This window comes from Cyclopterus lumpus, chromosome 15, assembly GCF_009769545.1.
Source record: "Cyclopterus lumpus isolate fCycLum1 chromosome 15, fCycLum1.pri, whole genome shotgun sequence".
Classification (NCBI taxonomy): Eukaryota; Metazoa; Chordata; class Actinopteri; order Perciformes; family Cyclopteridae; genus Cyclopterus; species Cyclopterus lumpus.
The window spans coordinates 3,023,953-3,050,497 of NC_046980.1; the positions used below are offsets into that span (position 1 = coordinate 3,023,953).

General features: G+C 40.7%; 2 protein-coding genes across 2 annotated transcripts in view; both read right to left on the bottom strand.

The window, feature by feature from the left end:
• Positions 1-2,006: 2,006 nt before the first annotated feature.
• LOC117744013 (gap junction alpha-5 protein-like) lies at positions 2,007-12,751 on the bottom strand. Its single transcript, XM_034552063.1, has 8 exons — positions 12,478-12,751; positions 8,126-8,234; positions 7,368-7,532; positions 6,363-6,668; positions 5,318-5,383; positions 5,078-5,236; positions 3,098-3,109; positions 2,007-2,926 (listed from the first exon to the last, which is right to left on the bottom strand). Exons 2-8 carry the CDS (start codon positions 8,192-8,194, stop codon positions 2,504-2,506), a joined length of 1,200 nt encoding a protein of 399 aa, XP_034407954.1. The 5' UTR covers positions 8,195-8,234; positions 12,478-12,751; the 3' UTR covers positions 2,007-2,503.
• A 6,919-nt stretch (positions 12,752-19,670) lies between these two features.
• The window catches only part of LOC117744271 (gap junction alpha-5 protein-like), a 7,081-nt gene continuing 206 nt past the window's right edge, over positions 19,671-26,545 (bottom strand). Inside the window, exons 2-7 of the mRNA XM_034552462.1 lie at positions 25,609-25,717; positions 25,276-25,440; positions 24,007-24,303; positions 21,818-21,883; positions 21,588-21,736; positions 19,671-19,902 (exon numbers count right to left, since the gene is read on the bottom strand). Coding sequence (XP_034408353.1) covers positions 19,671-19,902; positions 21,588-21,736; positions 21,818-21,883; positions 24,007-24,303; positions 25,276-25,440; positions 25,609-25,677 — 978 coding nt within the window. The 5' untranslated portion in view covers positions 25,678-25,717. The remainder of the gene's footprint in view (positions 19,903-21,587; positions 21,737-21,817; positions 21,884-24,006; positions 24,304-25,275; positions 25,441-25,608; positions 25,718-26,545) is intronic.

Below are 26,545 nucleotides of genomic sequence, written 5' to 3' on the forward strand. Positions count from 1 at the left end.
TCTCGCTCACACAACGGCGTTGAGGCGTAAACATGGCGGCCGCAGAATGAGGAGACGAAGTAAGAGAGAGAGAGAGTCGCAGTTCCCAAACATTCCTGATGCTTCCAGATGACCTTACTGGAAATTCTCCCATCAGCTCAAGCTGGACATTGGCCATGGGAATGAGGCTCGGTTTCCTTTCCGTGCCCCTTCCTCAAATCATCTCAGCTGCCAACTCTCTAACTTTCTGGTTGGGAATAAACCGAGTGGGTCGGAGGGGTATATGAAGGGTATTTAGGTGACCTAATGGGATCTCTAGTTGCCATAACGATGCTACACAGATCCCATAATTTATCATAGTGAATGTGCACACATTATAAACTGAAATCCCTCAGTTTGTAACCTCAAATTAGTGTCAAATTACATAATTAACTCCTTCAAATTAATATGATTAGATGATTGGCTGTGTCACTCTCTCATACAGTTTTGATGCTAAATTGGCTGCTTTTATCTGATGTATCTGATGCTGAGTGTATTTGTTATTTAAATGTGTAGTATGTGTCACATCGAAATACTTGAGAAAATATGGATATGATATTATGAGAAAGGGAAACTGTGGCATCCTGAAATTTACTATTTTCCCACAAGAAACATTTAAAAAGGAAAGCTTGAATACTAATCAGCAGGATTAGAGATAAATGCTGCAGGTATTGAAAAGAAAAGAGTGAGCATGCCAGGATTCAGGTGTTCCTCTTATTATTTACCATCATGAAAACAAACAGCATTTTCTTTTGTACTCGTAAGCATTTTAAAGTAAAACTAGACTCAAAATATGTTGCACATTTTATCCGCAAAGCTTTTTAAACATACACAGCATTCACATTATTTAAGTGGAATAATAAATACAAAACTACAATATAGGAAATATATATATATATATAACGTAATGTAAAATCCTCATTCATAGTAGTAATCAGTGAAATTCATCAAACTACAGTAGAATCTGCAAATAAAAACACACAACTTACATTTCAGATTGCAAAGACTGTCGGCCAGATGTGCTTCATTCCAGAAATTTGAGCATAACTTTTTAAAAAGTAAAGAAATGCAAAAAGAAAAGAATACAAGTTCTGGTGTGAAGACGCAATCTGCATTTGTGCTTCATATTAATATCCGCTGATGAACATCTGTATCCAGTAAAACAGGCACTGCTGCAGTTAAAAAACAAGCCAGCCCAAGACTTTATATATATATATGTAAATAACGACAAACTAAACTTACTTGACAATACACATTTAGAATTTTTTTTTTATTTTTTTCTGTTTCTTCACAGAAAAAATAAAAAAGGTAGCTACTGTCCGACGACAGTAAGTTGGAGCCCGTAAGTCGGGGAAGTTCACAGGTAAAACATCTGCTGCTCGAGAGGTCCGAAAGGTTCCCGTGACCCTCGGTGGAACACCGGTCCAACCGTTTGACCTTCAGTCGTTTCCCCGTCTTCAGAAGTCATAAATCATCCTTTTTTTTATAGAGAACATTTGCTTCAAGTTGCAGCAACCGCAAGTCCGTCAGAGTGATCGGAGATGAATGTTTCTTTTTAAAAGGTCGTGAAGCAGCTTGGAGTGAAGTATTTGGTGACCGCAGAGTGGAATGTGATGCGAGCCCAGTGTTCACCTCTAGCTCACCTTACATGCATATTCCATAACAATCGTATATATATATATATATATATATATATATATATATATATGCATCATAGTTTGTTACTTCCAAGAAAATCAGTGTTTCTAGACCAGAAAATGCATTTTCTATCAAAATAACTAACAGTTTAACGTTTGATACTACTGTGTCCAAATATTACAAAAAATAATTTCTTCATGTGCTGCTCTTAAAATTAAATTCAAGATCAAATCAATACTTTTAATTGAATATTACATTGCAGAGACCAACTTGAGATATTGTGCGATGTGTAAACGAGTAAACAAACAACAGCCAAATACTGCTTATTGGTTTCTATTCATGCCCTTTCCTCAAAAGATAACGATGCAAATGTAAATGCAAGATGTAAATCTGTACATTTAAAATCAAGATGTAACAAACAGAACAGGCAGAAATGGTAAAAAATATTGCCTTCTGGTCTTTGATCCAACACAAGGAAACTCTGATTTAATCATCACGTAACTTTTTTTTTAACCCAAACAATTAATTTTACATAAACCTAACCGAGTAGTTTTGTCGAAAGTTTATTTTGAAAAGACCGTATGCATGTCAAGGACAGACAATTGATACGTGTTGCTGGACTTTAGGCTTGAAAAATGTGACTTTTTTTTATACAAACGTTTGTATGAAAATACGTTGAAAAAAGCGTCATGAAGTAGACTCCAAAAATGATCTTCCATTCAGAGAGTTAGCGTTGCTGCTAAATGTGAAGTCCTGCTGAGTTAAATGTGCGTTACGTGCACGCGTTCACGCATCACTCTCCGTTTGTTCAGCAGGTGTGTGAGTAGTTACGCTTTCTGCCTTCTCTCTAAACGGAGAGGTCGTCCGGTCTCGTCCGGCTGCTCGTTCCGCTCGTTCTGCTGAATCTCCGTTTGTCCTTGTGACCCAGCCCGCCGCCGTCCGGGCCGCCGTTCATCTCGCTGCTCCCGGGCGCGTAGGAGTTGGCCTCGCTCCTCAGGTATCCTCCATCTTGTATCGGATCGACAGCCGTCTCCCGCCACGGCGGCGAGCAGCAGCGCATCTGGAGGAGGTTTACCTCCTCGGCCGCCGCGGCCATTTTGTGCTTCTCGGTGGCCATGTTCTCAGAGTTTTGCTGGTTAGCGAGGCGGTGGTTGGGGAACGGGAGCGGCAGGAAGTGCGTGGAGCCGATCACACACTGGCTGAAGTCCGGCGGTGGGGTTGGCGGTGGGGGAGGAGCCAGAGAGAGCCGGCGAGCCAGCGGCGCCTTCACCTTTAAAAAGTGCCGCCTGCAACGAAGAGATTTAGACAGTTAACATCTCACCGTGAATAGTTAGATTATTAAAAGGGTTGCACCAACAACAATGGATTTTTAAACCGGATTAAATCATTGGTTTCACTTTAAACTTTTCTTAAAATAAATATTTTATAAAGGAATTTAAACCTTTTCTTTAAACTACAGTGTAGTTTTGACTCTAAATCTTATTAATGAATTAAATTAAATCTGAGATCAAGTATTAACTTCAAACTAACACTTGAAGAGGTTTAAACTTTCAAAATGGCCGCCTGTTTGAGATGGATTGAGCAAAAGAAAATGAAGGAACGCTCATTTTAAACCAGTTGAGTTTTACAAAGCTGCTGCTAAATTTCTCTCAAAATACCGGTTAGGACAATAAATTATATATATATATCTAAAAAAGTAAAATATACAGAGCAGTACAGTGAATAAAGTTTGTGGGTGTCTTTGGCCATATTGCTCCATAGTTCGGAAAACAAGTCGGAGTAATTAAAGTTTCTCTGCTGAAAATGTTAAGGAATACAGAGCAACTGTTTTATTCATTTTAATTTGGGTAAGCATGCATCTCCATATTGATTAAACTCTATTCAATTTTGTTTTAAACTTGAAGATTAGTTTTTAATCGATTTTAAATCAGGGGTGTGAAATAATGCCTTGAACTCTTGAAGAAACTTTATTTACTCAAAGTTGTCTTTTCATTGCCAGAAAGTCACATTTCAGCTCTTCAGGGTTTTGACCTTTACGTTCAGTTCCAGGACGTACAAACTGAATCACTGAAGGCTCAAAATAGTCGTGACTTAAGTTGTTGAAAGAGCTTGGTTTAATTCCTAAGACTAATATGTGGATTCTCGTCAGATGCATCCTGACTCTCTGAACTACAGAGTCCTCATCGGTGGAAACAACAGAATCTTTTTGTTAGCCCCTGTTTGCCTGAATAATACCCATATCTTTCCATCTTAGTGCCCCCAGCTTGAAACACAGGCTTTCTGTTATAAATGTGCAGGCCAAGATAACCCTGATAACCACATCAGATTTAATTCCCCTGACTTTAAACATCAATAACTTCCGTCTCCACTGAATTGGTGCGTCTCATGGTGAGTAAACTGACTTTTATCTGTCAAATCTGAAGAGTTCCCCTTCCACTCTAAAAAAAGTGTGTATCCATCACCCCTACTGTTGGTTTCTCCTCTTTGATTAAAAAGGTTGCATTTGTTTCCCATGTGTTTGAAAATGAGCTTTTGGATTCTTAACGTTTATTCATCTGTATCACGGTTCTGTTAAGACTTTTAAATGACTACTGAGAACGTTTTGTTTCTGTAAAACTCAAACCTCAAAGTCCACGAGATGGACATGCTGGATGCAGTCGAGCAGGCGACCAGCTGTAACTGTAACGTTGTCCGATAAATAAAAAGGGAAGATCGGCTTCAAAGCTACAGAATAATCTTTTGTAGCCAGATCTCCTCGTTAAATAGAAAAATAAATCTGGCGAAATGCTAGTAGACAAAACCAGGAAAACTAAATCTTTGGAAATCCTGAAACGGAAAATAGTAAATGTTTCTGTTTGAAAGTCATCTTCTCTAGTTGTATGCTGCTATACAAAAAGAAGCAAGTTATTAAGTAACTTACAAACTCTCCGCGACACACGAAAAAAAAGAGGTCATTCAACGCGTGCACGTGCTGAGTTTCTGGATGAATCCATATTTTTTCTTCTTCCATGTCCACAGTGCATTGGATTTGCAGCGTCACTTCCTTCCTTCGCTTGTGATTGTTTTCACCTGATTGCTCGTCAAATTTAACCACTTCAGACACTGCTGGGTAGTTTATTGGTTGATTATATTATTGTAACTAAAGCTTTAGAAATCACTGGAGTGGAATAAAAAGTGCAATATTTGCCTGTAATTAAATTTAAGTACAAAGTAGCAGAAAATTGAATTACTCAAGTACCTCAAAATAGTACAGTTCTTGATTACATTCCACCACTGATGACAGCCAACAGTGTCTTTTATTAATATCTAATGTGTGAGTTTTAATTTCTCTAGACCTGAAATAACTCAACAAATGCACACACTGGCATTATTATGCAGTTTGATTAAAAGGTATCTTTAGGTGTTTCTCTGAAGCTCAAACGCAGAGGTACCTGCAGCAGTGTCTCCACGCCAGGTGATGCAGCTCGAGCACGCTGAGGGCCAGAGAGACGGCGGACACCGTCATCATGAACACGATGAAGACGTTTTTCTCTGTCGGCCTGGAGACGTAGCAGTTCACCGGATGTGGACACGGCCAGGCCTGAGAGAGAGAGAGAATATGACTGTGTGGCCTGAATATCATGTTTTATGCGTTAGAAAGAAATTAGATGTCTGGTCTTACCTTGCAGACATACAGAGGATTGAGGAAGACTCCATACATGAAGTACTGGAGAATCAGAAACACCACCTGCATGGAGGTACAATCACAGTCAGCTGAATTAATTTACTGTTTGTCGTAGAAATGCACATTTAACCCGTCTCCAGTGTACCCCCTCGTCCTGATATACCATGCATTGTGCTAAATGGCCATAGACTCGGTCCCAATGTCCACTCCCGCAGACTTTCATGAAAAGTCTCACATTTTGAGACCTTTAAGCCCACTTTTTCCAAGTCTGCATTTCTGCAAGCCTCCAGGAAAAGAGCATGAAGCAAATTATACATCGTGGCCAAACTGTGGAATCACAACTTCCTGGTTCATCATGTGATGCCATTGGGCCCAAAAATACTTTTTTGGTGCTGCAATGATGAGCTAAGATGACTCAAATCAACAATCTCACAACTGTCAACACTTCCCCAGCTCACTAACTCGCTAGCGGTCTGTCTACTGTCACTAATTGTCTCATTTATTTGTCTTGATTTACGGTAGCTAGCGAACGTTAGCCAAAGATACAGCATGCATAGTTACATTAGAAGACACCCGTCTCCCCCACAGGAGATATACTCCAATCCGGTGTTGGTCTTCGTCACCACCGTCGTTTGTTGCGGGAGTAGCAGGTGCTTCCATTTCTGCTTCCATCATGAAGTCAGTAACCCACTCATGTAGTCGCTAGCTAGCTAAGTTAGCATCCTGGGCATCACTGGGAATCAAAAGAACGCGGCTTTGAGAGCACTTGTTTGCAATTGTGCCATAACGTGATTAACCAATGACTTAACTTGCAAGCTAGGACCACTGATTCAACCTGCTTGTTGGAGTCTTGTGTTCCACCACAGTCCCCAACGTTGGTCTCATGATTCATTTGTTTTCTAAAGATAGATTTCATTTTGTAAAATAGAAATATTAGTAAAGTAAAGTACAGATATCCAAAAAAAAACGACTTACAGTAAGAAACAGGAACAAAGTATTTCTACATTGTTACTATACACCGCTGAGTACCAGTGTCATGTACCTCCATGATGCTTCGTAGCAGTATACTCATGATGTACGTCTGCAGCAGCGCTCCCCTCAGACGGACTCGACCTGCCAATTGGCCTTCTGGTTTTTCCTCCTTTCCTCTGCCCTTCTCTCCTTTCCTCCCGTGTTTCTCTCTTCCTCTCTCTCCTTCACCCCCTCCTGGGTCCTCCTCCCTCTCTCCCCCTTCTCCGTCCTCCTCCTCCTCCTCTCTGCTCCTCCTCTTCTCCTCTCTGCGGACGGTGTGCATGGCGTGGCCCATGTAGATCAGACTGGGAGTGGACACGAACACGATCTGGAGCACCTGCGAGGAGATCAGCCAGATTTATAATAATAAAACAACAACAACAACAGTTGAATTAACAGTTGTTGAAATCTACAATTTTAAACTACTTAACATCCCTATTTGATTGTGTCCTTACTGCACCAGCTATGTGTAAAAAAAAAAAAAGTTTAGAAATGTTGGAGTTTCTTTGAACGCAACTTCGAGAAAGATTCACGAAGATGCCGAGTTCGGGTAAAGGATTTCAGCAACGGAAGAAGGGCGTCGGCGACGTAAACATTGTTTACGGATTGATTGTTTCGTCCTGTGTAGACGTTGACCAATAAAAGGAGGAACACAAGACTTTTCTCAACGCCAGAAGTTGGTCTCAAGCCCCGCCTTCCAGATTACGTCACACGGGTCGGAAAAGACGGCGGGCTGCGATTGGTCGGGGACCAAAGTGTAGACCACATGTCACGTCTCAAGGCCAAGTTACAGCGGGAATTCGTGACTCTACAGTCGCCTAATCTGAAACAGTGACCATCTAATATCGCAGGATATAATATATATAAATATATATATATAATATCTTAGATATCCCACGAAATCATGAACGAAGAAAGTACAAAACCCTTTGTTGTGCGGGAATATGAGAGGTGGACGTGTCAAACAACAACAAGAATAATTCAGTTTTTCATGCTGCGTGGGAGATCGTGAAGTCACGTGACATTAGTTTGTTACCCAGTATCGTATGTGAGCTATCGGGAAGGCTCGGTCGTAGCAGACGTTCTCGCAGCCCGGCTGCTCGGTGTCGCAGTTAAAATCTTCCTGCTCGTCGCCCCACGACGACTCAGCCGCCGTCCCGAGCACCAGGATACGAAAGATAAACAGGATGGTCAGCCACACCTGTGAGGCCGAAAGACAGCAGAGAAAGATGTATGAGAACCCCTGAAACAGGGTACAGATAGAAATAACGATCATAATCGGGACCCTTTTGTGTATTAACGTCTGCGTCAACATCTGAAAATGCTGCAAAAGGTCTGAATAAACGTGGAAGAAGAGGGTTTTAGTTCAGTAATGTCTCACAGCTGCAGATGTTTCTCATGTATTTTGTTAATAAAGTTTATTTGAAACGTACTGATGGCACAAAACTGAGAATAATGCAAGAGGAGGAATTATTTGTGGACACCTTTTAAAATATTACTTTAAGATAATTAATTAGCGATATTCCTTTAGAGGGCGTTGCATAAATGTGTTATTTCACATTATTTGAGATTCGTACAATGTCACCAAACTGTCTGTTTATTATTAGAGGAGAACAGAAACGTAAAATAAACAGGACGATTTGGAAATATATGAATATTTTATTTTGAGTGTGTATACGTGGTTTTACTTCCACCACGTGCAAAGTTAGTCAGTTTGCCGTGTTGTCTGGCATGTAGTGTGTACATGTGTGTGTGTGTGTGTGTGTGTGTGTGTGTGTGTGTGTGTGTTGTAACCTTGCCAACAGATGTAGAGTGCTCCTGCACTTCCTCCAGGAAGTTTCCCAGCAGGCTCCAGTCTGCCATGACAGCTCAGCACAGACCTTTTTTATTTATTTGAATTCACCTGAGGAGCAGAAAGCACAGACAGGGTTCATGAGGTCACACTCAGGCTTCTCCTAATCTCCTCTGAGATTTATTTAAACAGAAGAACTCAAAAAGCATCAATAAGGGTGAGATGATCTCAAAATATACCGTCACTGCTTCATTAGAGATCAATATGAGTTTAAAACTCTGCATCAAGTGTCTTACATTCATTACTTCCATCCATTAACATGACTTGTAAAGGCAAACATTTATTTATTGTTATCAAGAAACTGGCCCCAGATCTGCGTGGAGCAGTTATGATGTTTTAATATTCTGCAAACATGAAATAAATATGGATGTCATATATTCCCCCAGGTTTTCCTACCAATATAAAAGCAGCAATTTATTTTTTTCGGCAATTTTCTGAACATTTGTCTATAAATTTGCACTAAACTTGGATGGAAACTTTTGGGAAGTAATAAAATGGAAGAATATCGTTTTGTGCTCGTTGGTTAGTGTGTTGATGGTTAGCGAGTGTGTGTGTGTGTGTGTGTGTGTGTGTGTGTGTGTGTGAGAGTGTGTAACGTATTATCTCGACCCTCTGACCCTGTATCTGGCCCGCCCTGACCCCATTAATAAAAACGTCTGTGCCCATGTCTTAGTTTAGCTTCACTCTCGGTTCCCACAGTCCCGTCTGTCTGTCTCTGGGGAAGGAAAACGAGTCATCTACTGTAAACACACACACACACACACACACACACACACACAGATTGTGATATGTGTGGGTATGTTTATGCATGCAATGTGCATTGCTACAACTATTTATATTAATCTGATTGAGCTGCCACTTGTTTCCGATTATTTCTTTAATTTTATTATTTCTATTGACTGAACAACTATAAACTATTTAAAGATTTTTTTTTTAAATTTTAGAAAAATAATTTAAATTAGCTTTGAAGGACAATTTGTGTCTCATACATTTTTATTTTCACAAAAGAAATCATCTTGTCGTATTGTCTTAAAATACATCCTCACCTTTTCCCTCATTAAAAAAGCAACACGTCTCCTACTTCACTGAAAGGTCAACAGTGTGTGTGTGTGTGTGTGTGTGTGTGTGTGGGTGTGTGTATGTGTGTGCATTCTAGGTTTCAAGTTCCCTCATCACACTTGTGTGAGCTGCAACATGATTGGCCTACAGGGTGGTTGTAATGTGACATAATCGTGCTCGTACGTGCACGTCTTAAACCGAGATTTAAATTCCCTCCTCCAGCAGATGAAAGTCAAACTCTGCACAGTGGAAGTCAAACAACAAGCAGAGCACATTTAACATTTATTCCAACACTGACATAATAACAAATAGCAGCAATAACAGTGCTGACAATGATAACAGTGCTGACAATGATAACAGTGCTGACAGCGCTAGCAGTGCGGACAGTTCTAACACTGCTAACAGTGCTGACAGCGCTGACAGTGCTGACAATGATAACAGTGCTAACAGTGCTAACAATGATAACAGTGCTAACAGTGCTAACAATGATAACAGTGCTGACAGCGCTAGCAGTGCTGACAGTTCTAACACTGCTAACAGTGCTGACAGCGCTGACAGTGCTGACAATGATAACAGTGCTAACAGTGCTAACAATGATAACAGTGCTAACAGTGCTAACAATGATAACAGTGCTGACAGCGCTAGCAGTGCTGACAGTTCTAACACTGCTAACAGTGCTGACAGCGCTGACAGTGCTGACAATGATAACAGTGCTAACAGTGCTAACAATGATAACAGTGCTAACAGTGCTAACAATGATAACAGTGCTGACAGCGCTAGCAGTGCTGACAGTTCTAACACTGCTAACAGTGCTGACAGCGCTGACAGTGCTGACAATGATAACAGTGCTAACAGTGCTAACAATGATAACAGCGCTGACAACGCTAACAGTGTTAACAGTGTTAACCTCTACATAGCCAGCTGTTTGCTGCTATATTAACACTCCGCACAGTTGACAAACCCGACTTTACCAAACGTGTTGGCTCATACTAACCCTGGATCTGTTTTATTTTTTTTTCTTCTTTAACTTAAAAACACCAATAAAGTAAAAGTAGGGTTAGATCTTGAGTGAATTTTAAGTCCCATTGAAAAGGAAGTAAGAGCGTCTTTAGCATCCCTTATTCACAGCCCTTAAATGCCCCTCCCATCCTGTTTTTATGAAACCTGAAGGCTTTGAATAATCTCTCTGTGTGTGTGTGTGTGTGTTTGTGTGTGTGTGTGTAGTCATGTCTTTCACAAGTGCTCCCAGCATCATTAATAACAATATTACTTCCTTGTATAGACTTTCCTTTGACCTTTGCATGCATATGTGTGTGTGTGTGTGTGTGTGTGTATGTGCGTGTGTGTCTCAGTGTGTGCGTCCACTATCCAGGAATCAGTATTGTTCTGCATCCTGTCTTGATAACACACACACACACACACACACACACACACACACACACACACAGACACACACATCTTTCCTATGCTGGTTAATGATGAATGATAAAAAAAATGAAAGCGTTGACTTCACTCTGACATGAGGATATTTTTAATTGATAATAAACGTTATTTATAACTTACACTTAATATTCCCCTCCACATAATAACAATGTGACATGTGAATCAAGAGAAACATAACAGACCAAAATAGTTATACTCCTAATCAGTGGCGGCTGGTGGAATTATTTTTGGAAGGGCCATCCAATCAGCAAACATCCCAGAATGATTCAATGCAAAAAAAGTATCAAACACGCATTTCTACTTTGTAGTTAAATATTTAACATTTATTCCAACACTGACATAATAAGGACATCTTATATATATATATATATATATATATATATATATATATATATATATATATATATATATATATATATATTTAAAACATCTAATAGAACATGTGTATATATTAAGATGCCCCTATGAACCTTGTGTGCCTGTTTTTCTCCACCTCCTCATTGTGTTTCTTCACCTCGATTCTGTGTCCGTCATCCAGCTGTTAGCGACGTTCACTTTACTCAATATGGCTGCTTGAGGAGTTGTCATGTGTGTCCTGGTGTTCTCATGTTTTTTTAAATTTTTCCAACAAGTGCTTCATGTTCCTTACTCCCGTATCTGTCCATGCTGCATCTGTCCCCGTTGATTTATGAAGCTAAATACGTCATTAGCACGCTAGCATCCAGCTAGCCAAACCTGACTGGTGCACCGGTCTATAAGCTTCCTGTGCTGCTTCCCTTACAGCCAGTCTGTAGTCTTCTTGTGAGGCTGATCTGGGCCCAGTTGTTTTACATGTAGTTTCTCCCCCAAAGTTCTTCTCTCAAACGGGTCTCGGAGGAGAGATTTTAACGGGTCGGGTCTTCTTGGAAGAGAAGTGGTGGCGCTGGCCGTTGTCATGCCGTTAAAATAACGCCTGGCGAGAACGTGCAGCTTTTGGGTCAGACGACTTTGGCCCAAAGCTGAATCTATTTTAGGACGCTGATTGGCTAAATTGTGTATCACTCATTTATATCTTTAATCAGTTATTGGCTAACTGCTTCTTAGACCCGCCTCTTCTGGGCCAAAACGATTTGGCCCCAGCACAGACAGGCGGAGAGGACGTGCAGGAAAAGCATGTTTTGCTCAGATATCCTATTTTACAAATATTACTGTGCATATTCCATATTTCCAAAACACAAATACTGACAATTTGTATAATTTATTAATATTATTATTATAACCTTTGTATACAGTTTTTTTCTCTTAATTTCCAACGTTCCTTCTCTGTAAAGCTCTTTAAACCATTTAGTAAACCAACAGAAAATAGTATTTCTTGCAATAACTCTGTTTTTTAACAAAACTGTTTTTTTGTTTGTTTGTTTGTTTGTTTGTTTTACCATTGTTTTCAACATATTATCCTAAAACAAATTAATTTGTTTTTTCATAGTAGTAAATTGGTTTATGATGACAGCGGCTCCTTCCTGATCACATGCGATGGTTTTCTATCTTCTCATTCGTGCATTTAAATGTTTTTCATATTAACATTATTATTATTTATTTATAGGCCTGAGCGTCTCAGTGGAGAATTCGCTGTTTCAGAGAAGTTTCCAACGAGGAAACACTCTAACACTCTAACCTTGAAGCTTGTGATGCTGAAAAGTCTGAGTGGCGGCCTCTACGTTGTGTTAAAGAATCCAACACGCACACACACATACACAGACACACACACACACACACACACACACAGACACACACACACACACACACATTTTACCTGATTTAGGATGGCAGATGCCGAGTGGCAGCAGGAGGTGATGTGTGTGTGAGGTGATGGTTTTAAAAACCGTATCCAGACGTCTCCCAGTGGTTTAAAGGTGTTCTTTTCTTCTTCTTTCTTTCTTTCTTTCTTTCTTTCTGGTTTTCCTCCGGCCGTAAGTTTGAGTGTCGTTCTCCAAACCTGAGTTGCAGGAATGTGATCTTGAGACAGGCAGCTGAGAGAGAGACAGACGGACGAGTTGACAGTGAGACAGATGAGAGCAGTTTGTGTCCAGAGGAATGACTCGAAACGAGTGTGAGACTCTAGTTTGTACCAGCCTCCTTTTCTCTCTCTCTCTCTCTCTTTGCCCCCCCCCCCCCTCCTCCAGCAGAGGAAGTGGGCCCGGTGCCTCGCTGCCTGCTATTCAACTCTTATGCATGCATGTGTGTGTTTCGGGGAGTCTGGCATCTAAAGGAAGTCCCATATTGTATGAGGACACAATGGCTGCAGGTCCCAGTCATGCATTCCTCCGTGTCGCTCTATTCTTCTCTGTCTATATTGTTGCGAGCGCAAGCTTTTCATGTGAAACCCACAAACATCAGTGTGCACCTTCCATCGGCGCCGTGAGCGTGGACACACACACACATAGTTTCCATAAACTTTGTGGAGGAATTTTAAGCCAATCCAACCAATTAACCAGGAGTTGTTCCCTGTAGCTGTTTCTACGGTGTATGAATGTAACATGATTATAAGTCGCTTTGGATAAAAGCGTCAGCGAAACGTTACATCCCAAATTAAAGGATTAGTAACATTTGCCACATTGCCCCGAGTTAAATGAGAAGATTGATAAGTTAAAAAAAAAATAAAAGCAGGCCCAGAGGCCCATAAAACTCACAAAGAATCAAGTTCACACATGAAAGAAAAGCATTCCATATTAACTGACTAGAAGAGAAGATGAACAGACAGAGAGACAGACAGACAGATATGGATTATCACGCTACAAACCACACAGCTGGGTTTCTTGTAACTTTCGTTATGCTGCTTATTTTAAGCTTGTGTGGCTGTATACGTGTTAAGCTCTTGCTAAAATGGTCCTTTGATGCACACGGAGAGGGTCGGGAGGTCAAGTGATTGGTGGTCCGGGTTCAGGTGGGATTGTGAATGCAGGATAGAAGTGACCCGTGACATGATATCAGGGACTTTTATGGCTAGATTAGTTTATTCTTATTGGTGACTGGATGCATATGGGGGGGGGGGGGGGGGGGGGGGGGGGGGGACAGGTGATAATGCTTCAGTCCAGGAGAAGCAGGCAGGGGTGGCCTTGAGTCTCAGTTCACAACCCGGTTTACTGTCCATGATGCGCTGATGGAAGCTGATGGAAGCTGTGGTGACTCCACTGGTACCGGCTCTCCTTTGATGGTGAGATTTGGGGGATGGACAAGTGTTTTGGGGCCGAAGAGCAGCTCTTTAGATTCTGCTAACACGACCATCAGCAGCCGGCTAGCTTAGCTTAGCATAAAGACTGGAAACAGCTAGCCTGGCTCCGTCCAACAGAAACACAATAATGACAACCAGCACCGCTAAAGGTCACGAGGTGTATCTGAAGAAACCTTTTCATATTCACCCGACAGACATGACATGATCAATCTTTTCATTTGACTCTGGGCAAGAAAGAAAATGTTGTACTACTGTATGTATATTATATATATATATATATATATTTTACGTTTGCGATTGCGACGCTCCAGGCTTCTTCCATCAGCTTGGAAAATGTGGTTGCGGTGTGTTTGTTCCCAGAGAACTTGTGATAGTGTCACTGGTTTCCTCAGGGCCATTCGTAGTGTGTGTGTGTGTGTGTGTGTGTGTGTGTGTGTGTGTGTGTGTGTGTGTGTGTGTGTGCGTGTGTGATGTAGGGAAGAGCAGAGTTCCCCTCGTTTCGTGTGAGTTAGTGGTTGCACCATGTGACGCGACAAGACATGAACTAAATTTCTTTCCAATGTGTTGGTGTGTCCCTAACACGCTGCTGGTTTTACACTTACTTTAATACATTTGCCATATTACATGTTTTACATACATAATGTGGCCTGTGCTTAGCATCCGTAGCATCCGTAGTAGCATTTTCCCGAGGAGCCACGCGGGGTTCAGGAAAGAGTGCAAAGTGCGAGATGGGGAACGTTTCCATTGACTCTCAACGGCTCTCAACATGTCGGCAGCTACCTGGCGGCTCATTGCTAGCGGCTCATTGCTAGCGGCTCATTGCTAGGGGCTCATTGCTAGCGGCTCATTGCTAGGGGCTCATTGCTAGCGGCTCATTGCTAGCGGCTCATTGCTAGGGGCTCATGGCTAGGGGCTCATTGCTAGGGGCTCATTGCTAGGGGCTCTAACGAAGCTAACTGTGCTAACGGTGCAAACTACAGCAACAGTGGTTTACCTTAAAGGGAACCAGAGGGGAGCCAACCGCTATATGAGAGCAGTGCAGAAATACTGAAGAACATTTCGACGTCTTCAAACTGCTCAGCTCCACTTTTCTTTTGGAAAGCATGTCTCATAATTATCCCCAAATAATTAGAAGAGCGACCGTCCTCTGGGGTGAATTGAGGACAACGAAACTACAGATTCGTAGATAGATTTTGATCATATTTTAATTTTAAACTACTTTTTTCTTATCGACTTGTGACTTTTTCCCCAATGGAAGCGGAAATTTAAATTTTATGCTTCTCGCAAAGTCTCCATGACATCACAGGACTCCTTTAAGAAGAAGGAGAAAAAAAAGGTTTTATCTTGTTCTAAACTGCTTCCGGTGAAAAGAACCGTCACAATGAAACTCTGTTTGCCATCCGGAGGTACATTTGGAGAGTTTAGATCCACCACATTTGGTTGACTTTAATGTTCTGGTTAATTGTCAGTTGAACGTATTTAATATTTGCCTCGCTTAAAATATTCAACTTGATGACAGCTGAGCGGCGGCTGAGAGTTTCATTTTAAATGGTTTCGGGTTGTTGTTTTTTTGCAATATATATATATATATGATATAGAATATGCAAATGTAGGGTTTTGCGTTGTTGTTTATCCGTGGTTTATGAAGTATATCATAAGGCGTTCTGCAGACTCAGATTGCGTTGCTTTGCCACCGGCAGATACGACCACACACAAAAATACACAACAACTATGCGTCCTAAAAACGTGAAGTTGACTATTAATAGCCATGTTTGTTGTTTACGTTCATAATGATCATTTTGGGGGAGTGGCTTTGGAGGGAGGCCTGAATTGTTTATTAATTTATTTTCTTCTGACGTACTCACGCTTGTTAAGTATGAAGTTGCAGGACTTTACGTGTGTGTGTGTGTGTGTGTGTGTGTGTGTGTGTGTGTGTGTGTGTGTGTGTGTGTGTGAGTGTTTACATGCATGCTTGTTGTTGTTGAAGCCCTGGACTAATAAGGAGTCTTGTTCTGTTCTGAAGGAACTAGAGAGATTCAAGGATGCAGAGACAAGAAGAAGCGAGTGTGAGCAGATGTTTAGCTCTTGTCTTGTGTGTGTGGGTGTGTGTTTCTGTGTGTGTGTGTGTGTGTGTGCACATATCACTGTGTATTTGCATGTATCACACCTCTGTTATCATCTTGCATTAAGCTCATAACATACCTTTCCTTAAAAGAGCCCCCACACACACACACACACACAGCCAAAAGATGTGCTGACACTCTGGCTGACCTCTGTCATATTTTTAGAAGGCGCACCGTTGGTGTTATGGTGCACACCAGGCGGGTGGGTTTATCTGAAGGGGTTTATCTTCTGACGCACAGCTGACTGTCACACCAGAGAGAGAGAGAGAGAGAGAGAGAGAGAGAGAGAGAAGCGAGAGAGTGTGTGTGACGAGCGGGACTCGTCCTAAAAACTGTCCCGCTCGGTCTTTGATGAAATCTTGAGCTAAAAGAACATTTTAAACTAGAATATTGACATTTTAAAATCAGGAGCACTGAATGTACTCGTCCTGACGCTGATCGGCAATTCTTCGATTGATGCTTTAAATGATAAATATCCATGATAAATAACTAAATAAAGTTTTGATGGGAATAAAAAAACAATAGGGACACTCTGCCCTCTGCTGGTCGGAGTGTGACACTACAACATAGAGTTTTAAAAGAGTTAAAATTAAGATTAAATTAATTTGAAAGTCTATCTTACAGTTGTAAAAAACACTTTTTATACTCCTGCAGCAAAAAAGAATACGATGCTCCTCAAAGCCTGAAAACAACAATATAATATTATCCAAACCTGTTAATTACTGTAAATTACTCTAATTTACATCTTTATTCGTAAAGCTATACGAATTACTTTCCACATCTTTATGTTATGTCCATTTAATGTGTTTTTCTTTGGTAGGTTTATTGAGCATTTTGTGGTATTTGAGTGTAACTTCATCTCCTCTTTTGCCTTTTGGCTGTTTAACGTTGTCTGAACATGTCAGCGGGTCGCGAGCCTTCAACTTCAACTCTGTCTTCGGACAGAGACAGAGGGAGGCGTTCAGGGGCTCCACGGTACAAACTCTGCACAGAGCAGAACAAAGTGTTTGTAATGTGTCGGTACCGCCGCAATTGTAATAATTGTAATTTATATAAATTTGTCCTTTTTCTCCGTCTCGTTGAAACGATTAAATGAGTCGTTGGTATGAAAGTTAAATGAGATTTTTCCGACATGTTTGCTGTTTTGAGTGAGTTTACAGTTGTTGGTTGTTGTTTTATATACTTTTTCTTCTTTATTTTTTATACCTGCTGTGTTTACATTTCTAATTTTCTCAAAATATTATATATATAATATTATATATTTCTCGCAGACACCAATTTGATCGATATCTCACAACCCTGTTCATCAATAAACATCCCAGAATGAGGAATAATGCGTTATTTCAAATTTCTGGGGATGAACTGACTCTTTAATATTATATTACCAGAGTGAGCTACTTCTTTGTCACAAAGTGTCATCCCTCCAACGGCCAACTGGACGTCTAAATGTCGGGAAACAAGTCACAAGGTAAATATTTTGCTCCTAAATACCACGCCGTGACCACGCTTGTCACGTGTTTTTTTTAGTACTGTAGTAATATATTCTACCACAAGAGGGGGCCACCATCCACATAATTGTTTTTACCTAACAGCCTTTTTTTGTGTTACTGTGTTTTTTGTGTGAATGCATCACTTATAAAACTTTGTTACACGTGTACTTTAATACTTGTTTAACATTTTTAATCCAACTACTAAAATTAGTGGTTTGCCATATTGACTTTCCACGTTGTAAGCGTGAATCAAATTTGTATGACTGGTGGAGCTTTAGGAAGAATTCAACCAACAACTTCTCTCGTTCTGGTAGATTTATTTCTCTGATCACAAGCAAAGTACCAGCACTGAGATTGCAATGCCAGGCGAGTCACAACAACTCTTACTCGGAAGCCCGGCCCTTACATACACAGATTTCGTCACAGGTTCGTATGCATCATCCTAACTTCTAATTGGCGCTGAACTATCAAGGAGGTCCAACCGTTTGACCTTCAGTCGTTTCCCCGTCTTCAGAAGTCATGAATCGTCTTTTTTGGAAAGAAAATTTGCTTCAAGTTGCAGCAACCGCAAGTCCGTCAGAGTGATCTGCAACTGAAAGAAATATTAAAATATAATCATCATTTTGTCAGGAGTGAGCCCACTCAGCACGTTTCCGGAACTAGCGACCCGTAGCTCGATGCTATCCGAAAAAGACAGATAGCAAAGAGCAAGAGGATTTACCACAGATTCTAAATATCTTTAGAGAATCCTTCAGCACCAAAGCATCACTGAGATATGAGCCGCTTTATCGTTTTACAGTCACAAATGTTGCTTATCTTTGGCTTTTTTAGGGGAAAAAAAATCATTGTTCTGCTTCTAATCAACAAAGACTGCTGTATTTGATGTATTGAACACCATAAGTAATATACAAGGGAAATATATGGTTTGGTACATGAGAAAATTCAAATGGCCCAAATGCCCATTTCGCCTAATTAATCTGTACTAAAACCTCTCTAACTTTGTTCTGCTTTACTTTTTCAAAGTCAAACTTTGCAGAGAGACTGTTCACATAGTGTGCTCTGATCTCTGATGTGCTCTGATCTCTGATGTGCTCTGCTGTTTCTGTGCATCCTTCCAAGAGATAATCATCCTGAAAATTCTACTTTTGCTTTCTTTCATCTTTATTTACTCTTGACCAGTAACAAATATACAAATATTTACACATCTGAACAAAAGCACAGATTGGTTTGCCTTTATTATAACACCAACATTATTTAAATAGCCTTTGTGGTTGCTGAGATACACCCTTTTTTTAGTTTGGGTATGTTATTTTGAGCAGAAACCTAAAAAAATAGGTTGGTTTTCAAAAGGTTAAGCAACAGCTTAAGTGAAGTATTTGGTAACCTCAGAGTGGAATGTAATGAGAGCCCAGTGTTCACCTCTAGCTCACCTTACATACATATTCCATAACAATCGTATATATGTATCATAGTTTTGAACTTGTTACGCAAAATCTGTGCGTCTAGACCAGAAAATTTCTTTTCTATCAAAAATAACTAACGTAATGTTTGACACTACAGTCTTTTTCTGGTGTGTCCGCATATTACACAAATAATTTCTTTATATGCTGCTCTTAAAATTAAATTCAAGATCAAATCAATACTTTTTTTGGAATATTACAGTGCAGAGACCAACTTGAGATATTGTGTGATGTTCTGTGTAAATCTGTAAACGAGTAAACAAACAACAGCCGAATACTGCTTATTGGTTTCTGTTCATGCCCTTTCCTCAAAAGATAACGATGCAAATGTAAATGCAAGATGTAAATCTGTACATCTGCTTTCTGGTCTTTGATCCAGGAAACACAAGGTCAACTCTGATTTAATCATTCTCGTAACTTCCGTAGCTTTTTAACCCAAACAATTAATTTGACATAAACCTAATACGTGCATTCAAACATGAGTACAAACTCAGAACAACCAGAAAGTAAGTGCCATTTAAATGCTAATCGGTTTTTGTTCAAGATATCGTCGGAACAGATCTTCCATTCAGAGAGTTAGCGCTGCCGCTAAATGTGAAGTCCTGCTGCTTTAAATGTGCGTTACGTGCACGCGTTCACGCATCAAATGTGTCTCCGTTTGTTCAGCAGGTGTGTGTGTAGTTACGTTTTCTGCCTTCTCTCTAAACGGAGAGGTCGTCGGCTCTCGTCCGGCTCTTCGTTCTCCTCGTTCTGCTGAATCTCCGTTTGTCCTTGTGACCCAGCCCGCCGCCGTCCGGGCCGCCGTTCATCTCTCCGATCACACACTGGCTGGAGTTCGGCTGTGGGGTCGACGGCGGGGGAGGAGCCAGAGAGAGCCGGCGAGCCAGCGGCGCGTTAGCCGGAGCGACGGCCTTCGCCCTTAAAAAGTGTCGCCTGCAACGAAGAGATTTAGACGGTTAACATCTCACCGTGAATAGTTATAATTATTAAAAGGGCACCAACAACGATGGAATCATTGGTTTCACTTTAAATTATATTGCACAAAACCTTTCTTAAAATAAAGATGTTCTTCAAACTATAGTTTAGTTTTGACTCTAAATCTTAATTAAATTAAAACTGAGATCAAGTATTAACTTCAAACTAACACTTGAGGAGGTTTAAACTTTCAACATGTTTGAGATGGATTGGGCAAAATAATCAAGTTCGTCAAAGAAAATGAAGGAACACACTTTTTTAAACCAGTTGAGTTTTACAAAGCTGCGGCTACATTTCTTAGCTTTAAACTTGAAGATTAGTTTTTAATCGTGCAAAAGAGCTATGCTTGATTTTAAATCTGGGGTTAGGGCTGTGAAATAATGTCTTGAAGAACCTTCATTTACTCAAAGTTGTCTTTTCATTGCCAGAAAGGCACATTTCAGTTCTTCAGGATTTTTACCTTTATGTTCAGTTCCAGGAAATAAATGAGTCACTGAAGGCTCAAAATGGCCTTAAGTTGTTGAAAGAGCTTGGTTTAATTCACAAGACTAATATGTGGATTCTCGTCAGATGCATCCTGACTCTCTGAACTACAGAGTCCTTTGTTAGCCCCTGTTTGCCTGAATAATACCCATATCTTTCCATCTTAGTGCCCCCAGCTTGAAACACAGGCTTTCTGTTATAAATGTGAACGTTTGCAGACCAACATAACCCTGATAACCTCATCAGATTTAATTCCCCTGACTTTAAAAGTCTCCATCAAAGCGACAGACATCAATAACTTCCGTCTCCACTGAATTGGTGCGTCTCATGGTGAGTAAACTGACTTTTATCTGTCAAATCTGAAGAGTTCCCCTTCCACTCTAAAAAAAGTGTGTATCCATCACCCCTACTGTTGGTTTCTCCTCTTTGATTAAAAAGGTTGCATTTGTTTCACATGTGTTTGAAAATGAGCTTTTGGATTCTTAACGTTTATTCATCTGTATCACGGTTCTGTTAAGACTTTTAAATGACTACTGAGAACGTTTTGTTTCTGTAAAACTCAAACCTCAAAGTCCACGAGATGGACATGCTGGATGCAGTCGAGCAGGCGACCAGCTGTAACTGTAACGTTGTCCGATAAATAAAAAGGGAAGATCGGCTTCAAAGCTACAGAATAATCTTTTGTAGCCAGATCTCCTCGTTAAATAGAAAAAGAAACCTGTCGAAATGCTAGTATACAAAACCAGGAAAACTAAATCTTTGGAAATCCTGAAACTGTTTGATCATAATTTTGATCATAATTTATTGGTTGATTATATTTTTGTAACTAAAGCTTTTCAAAATCACTAGAGTGGAATAAAAAGTGCAATATTTGTACAAAGTACAAAGTAGCAGAAAATGCAATTACTCAAGTACCTCAAAATAGTACATAAGTACAGTTATTGAGTACAGTTGTAATTTCCACCACTGATGACATCCAACAGTGTCTTTTTGTTTTAGTTTTAATTTCTCTAGACCTGAAATAACTCAACAAACGCACACATTGTGCCATTTTAGATATTGTACTAAATGCACCTGAAAATAGCAGTAAGGTTTTCTATTATGCAGTTTGATTAAAAGGTATCTTTAGGTGTTTCTCTGAAGCTCAAACGCAGAGGTACCTGCAGCAGTGTCTCCACGCCAGGTGATGCAGCTCGAGCACGCTGAGGGCCAGAGAGACGGCGGACACCGTCATCATGAACACGATGAAGACGTTTTTCTCTGTCGGCCTGGAGACGTAGCAGTTCACCGGATGTGGACACGGCCAGGCCTGAGAGAGAGAGAGAATATGACTGTGTGGCCTGAATATCATGTTTTATGCGTTAGAACGAAATTAGATGTCTGGTCTTACCTTGCAGACATACAGAGGATTGAGGAAGACTCCATACATGAAGTACTGGAGAATCAGAAACACCACCTGCATGGAGGTACAATCACAGTCAGCATGTTGTTTTTGTCATACCATCTCGATGAACCGGAGACTCAACTCTTTTGTTTCTGCCAATGAAATCTACAGTGAACTGCACTTTGATCCAGCCTCTCTCGTGTTCTGTGGGGAGTCGATTGCTGAAGTCCAGGAGTGAGTTCACATGGAGACTCACACTTTGTCGGATAGGAAGAAGTAAACTGAGTTTATCTAGCTTCAAGTTTGTAATAAGAATCAATTTCGAAATATCCACGACGTGTTGGCGAGCCCAGCAAAAGGAAGGAGGGGTTCAGGGGAACCAGGCCTGAAGCGAGGCGGCCTCCAGTCTCACTGACGGACCGATCCAAGACGTTTACGAAAAGGTGAGCAGAAAGCCTCATTTTAAAATCTACTGCATGGTTTCGGTCTGTGCGTCCGTGACGGAGGTATTCTCGGGACGCCCTGTAACCGTAGAATAGAAGTTGCACTCAGTAAATCATTTATTGAACCCCGCTAGTATAAACTGTGATATGCTTTTAATTCTGATTTGACTGTAACAGAATTGGTGATGCAACTAATGAATTAGTTGCAGTGGCGGATGGCGTAAATTTGTTTTTGGTAGGGCCATCCAATCAATTTCAGCAAACATCCCATGATGATTCAATGCAAAAAAAGTATCAAACATACATTTATTCCAACACTGACATAATAAGGACATCTTATTCATACAATTCAGTATGTTAATATATATATATATATCATATAATAATATTCAGTATAATATGATATGTAAATACCATATAATATAAATATACAACATAAATATATTATAATAGAATATAAATAGTGAATAATATAAATCACATATATATATATATATAAAATAGAACATGTTTCTATATTAAAATGGACCTATGAACCTCGTTAGGGTTAAATTGTGCCTGTTTTTCTCCACCTCCTCATTGTGTTTCTTCACCTCCATCCTGTGTCTGCGTCCAGCTGTTAGCGACGTCATGTGTGTCCTGGTGTTCTCATGTTTTCTTAATTTTTCCGACAAGTGCTTCATGTCACTTACTCCCGTATCTGTCAATGCTGGATCCCTCCCCGTTGATTTATGAAGCTAAATACGTCATTAGCACGTTAGCATCCAGCTAGCCGAACCTTCTGGGTGTAGCGGTCTCTACAGAAGCTTCCTGTGCTGCTTCCCTTACAGTCAGTCTGTAGTCTTGAGTCCGGTTGTTCTTCTTCTCTCAAACGGGTCTTGGTGGAGAGATTTTAGTGGGTCCGGTCTTCTTGGAAGTGAAGTGCTCGCGGTCGCGTTGGCCATTTTCATGTCATAAAAAAAAAGTATTGCATATTTCCAAAACAAAAATCTTGTCAATTTGTATAATTTATAAATATTATTATTAGAATCTTTGTATATGTATATATAGATATATGTATATATATTAAGCAAGAATTCTAAATGAGCTCATATATGGAGCCTTTTTAATAAAATTCCTTATTAGTTGGAAGCTTTTTGTGACAGGTATAATTATTGACTGAATACTGCATGAAAAAGAATATATGTTATTGATTTATTTGAATAATTGAAAGACGGTCCAGACAGTAAATCAAAGTTCGAAGAAAATTGTTGGAGCGAGTCCTACTTAGGTCTAATTTAAAAAAATTAAAAAAGTTAAGAAATGACCCGGCGTGGTCCGATTGTGAAAATTGTGCTGAATATTTTCATTTTTACTTCAAATAAAAAAAAAAAAATTTTTTTCAACTGTCTCTATTTAGTTAAATATATGTTCTGCACATAGCAGCTAGAATTGTCTATAGTGCAATAGATTGATTAGTGGGACATACTTTAATGGATTCTGATTTAACAAGATGTCATTGACACATCGATGGTTTTAAAACGATGGCAAGAAAGTATTGACAATTAACAGAATAAAACTGACTATATTTACAAAACAAATATTTTTGTAATAACGATTGTAATCATGGGGAAATCACTGAGCAAGAAGATCAGGGGTTCTAAAGGTTCAGTGTTGGAAGAAATGTCCATGGCACTCCACAGGAGGCCATTGTTACAACCCCTGGACATCCCCATTCCTGCTTAATGGTCTGTGAGTACCAGTGTCATGTACCTCCATGATGCTTCGTAGCAGTATACTCATGATGTACGTCTGCAGCAGCGCTCCCCTCAGACGGACTCGACCTGCCAATTCTGGTTTTTCCTCCTTTCCTCTGCCCTTCTCTCCTTTCCTCCCGTGTTTCTCTCTTCCTCTCTCTCCTTCACCCCCTCCTGGGTCCTCCTCACTCTCTCCCCCTTCTCCGTCCTCCTCCTCCTCCTCTCTGCTCCTCCTCTTCTCTCTGCGGACGGTGTGCATGGCGTGGCCCATGTAGATCAAACTGGGAGTGGACACGAACACGATCTGGAGCACCTGCGAGGAGATCAGCCAGATTTATAATAATAAAACAACAACATTTGAATTAACGGTTGGTGATGGTTAAAATCTTCAATTTTAAACTACTTAACATCCTTATTTGATTGTGTCCACACTCAGAGATGATAACTGTCTTGCCAATTGGTTTTGTTCTTTTGTTCTGCTGCGTTCCACTTCCAGAATAAGAAGCTGGTGATGACGTCACACCCAAGTCAAAAAACTTTGCGACCAGTTTTAGCGTTTACTAGCAATACCAGTCGATAACAACACATTACGGCAACACGTCTACAAGAAGCTGGGCGGCACTGTGTGTATGACGAGACAAAACTAAGAAAGAAGCACTAATAAACAGCGTATTACGACAGCGTTTTTACTGTAAATGCACGGAGCAGCCATCTTGGATTTTAAGGTCGGGGTTGGTGAGGTTTGACAAACAATCCTTGTCGGAAATCTGACATTTGTACGTTTTTTTCTGATGTCCAAGCTCCAACTTCCAGGACACTTCCAGGTCTTTTGGTCTCACATGTTTCAAATTAGAGGAGGATGTGTCTCTCTTTTAGTGTGAAACTCCCCGTGCAGAGGTTTCCACCTGAACTTACAGTCGTGCGATGCTGGTGCAAGTTGGGAAATTAAAACTGTTACGTGTAAAAAAAAAATTGGAGTTTCTTTGAATGCAACATGGAGAAAGATTCCCGACACGAAGATGCTGAGTTTGGGGACGAAGGGCGTCGGTGACGTAAACATCTAATATTGCAGGCTGTTCTCTTGGAGCATTCGTAGCTATAATAATTAATGCAATTATTAACACACCACAAAATCATGAACAAAAAAAGTACAGAAAAAGTACAAAACCTGACAAAAACCCACATTGGGCAGTATCAGAGGTGGACGTTACAAACAACAACAAGAATAATTCAGTTTTTCATGCTGCGTGGGAGATCGTGAAGTCACGTGACATTAGTTTGTTACCCAGTATCGTATGTGAGCTATCGGGAAGGCTTGGTCGTAGCAGACGTTCTCGCAGCCCGGCTGCTCGGTGTCGCAGTTAAAATCTTCCTGCTCGTCGCCCCACGACGACTTAGCCGCCGTCCCGAGCACCAGGATACGAAAGATAAACAGGATGGTCAGCCACACCTGTGAGGCCGAAAGACAGCAGAGAAAGATGTATGAGAACCCCTGAAACAGGGTACAGATAGAAATAACGATCATAATCGGGACCCTTTTGTGTATTAATGTCTGCGTCAACATCTGAAAATGCTCCAAAAGGTGTGTGTGTGTGTGTGTGTGTGTGTGTGTTGTAACCTTGCCAACAGATGTAGAGTGCTCCTGCACTTCCTCCAGGAAGTTTCCCAGCAGGCTCCAGTCTGCCATGACAGCTCAGCACAGACCTTTTTTATTTATTTGAATTCACCTGAGGAGCAGAAAGCACAAACAAGCAGGGGCAAGGAGTCAGGACCCAGGACCAGCGTCAGACACAACCAGGTCCATGAGGCGAGAAGGCACAAAGACTCCGGGGAAGAAGTAGAGTTAGTGATGTGCAATGAAGAGATGTAAAGGAGAGAGAGAGGGGAGGAGAGAGGAGCTCAGTGTATCCTAAAACGGCCCTGTGGTGGCTGGGGCGTGGTTAGGCTCAGCTGCAGGGGATCAAGTTCTGAGTGTCTCTGCCCTATATGAGGTGGATGAGGATGGAGGCACGAGAGCGGAGAGCAGAGGCACAGTCTGCAGTCGAATGAGTATGCTCATCCTTTGGTGCTGAGGGGGGGGGGGGGGGGGGGGGGGTGGGGGGCAAAGTGTTTTGTTACTTTCACCCAGTTTGTAAAGGCAAACTCTTATCAGGAAACTGGCCCCAGATCTGCGTGGAGCAGTTATGATGTTTTAATATCCTGCAAACATGAAGCAAACATATATTTCCCCATGTTTTTCTCCCAATATAAAAGCAGCAATTTATTTTTAACGTTTATTTATATTATTTATTTATTTTCGCCAATTTTCTGAACATTTGTCTATAAATTTGCACTAAACTTGGATGGAAACTTTGAGCAGTAATAAAATGGAAGAATATCGTTTGCGCTTGTTAGTTAGTGTGTTGATGGTTAGCGTGTGTGTGTGTGTGTGTGTGTGTGTGTGAGTGTTTAACGTATTATCTCGACCCTCTGACCCTCTCTCTGGTCGTTCCTGGCCCCATTAAAAAAAAACGTCTGTGCCCATGTCTTAGTTTAGCTTCATTTTCGATTCATAT

Bases quoted from the DNA above. Each gene is read 5' to 3' on its own strand.
- LOC117744013 (XM_034552063.1), bottom strand. From the start codon at position 8,194: ATGGCAGACTGGAGCCTGCTGGGAAACTTCCTGGAGGAAGTGCAGGAG. The intron at 7,533-8,125 runs GTTACAACACAC...TCGGCCTCACAG, and splicing joins ACTCTACATCTGTTGGCAAG to GTGTGGCTGACCATCCTGTT. The intron at 5,237-5,317 runs GTAAGACCAGAC...TCTCTCTCTCAG, and splicing joins ATCCTCTGTATGTCTGCAAG to GCCTGGCCGTGTCCACATCC.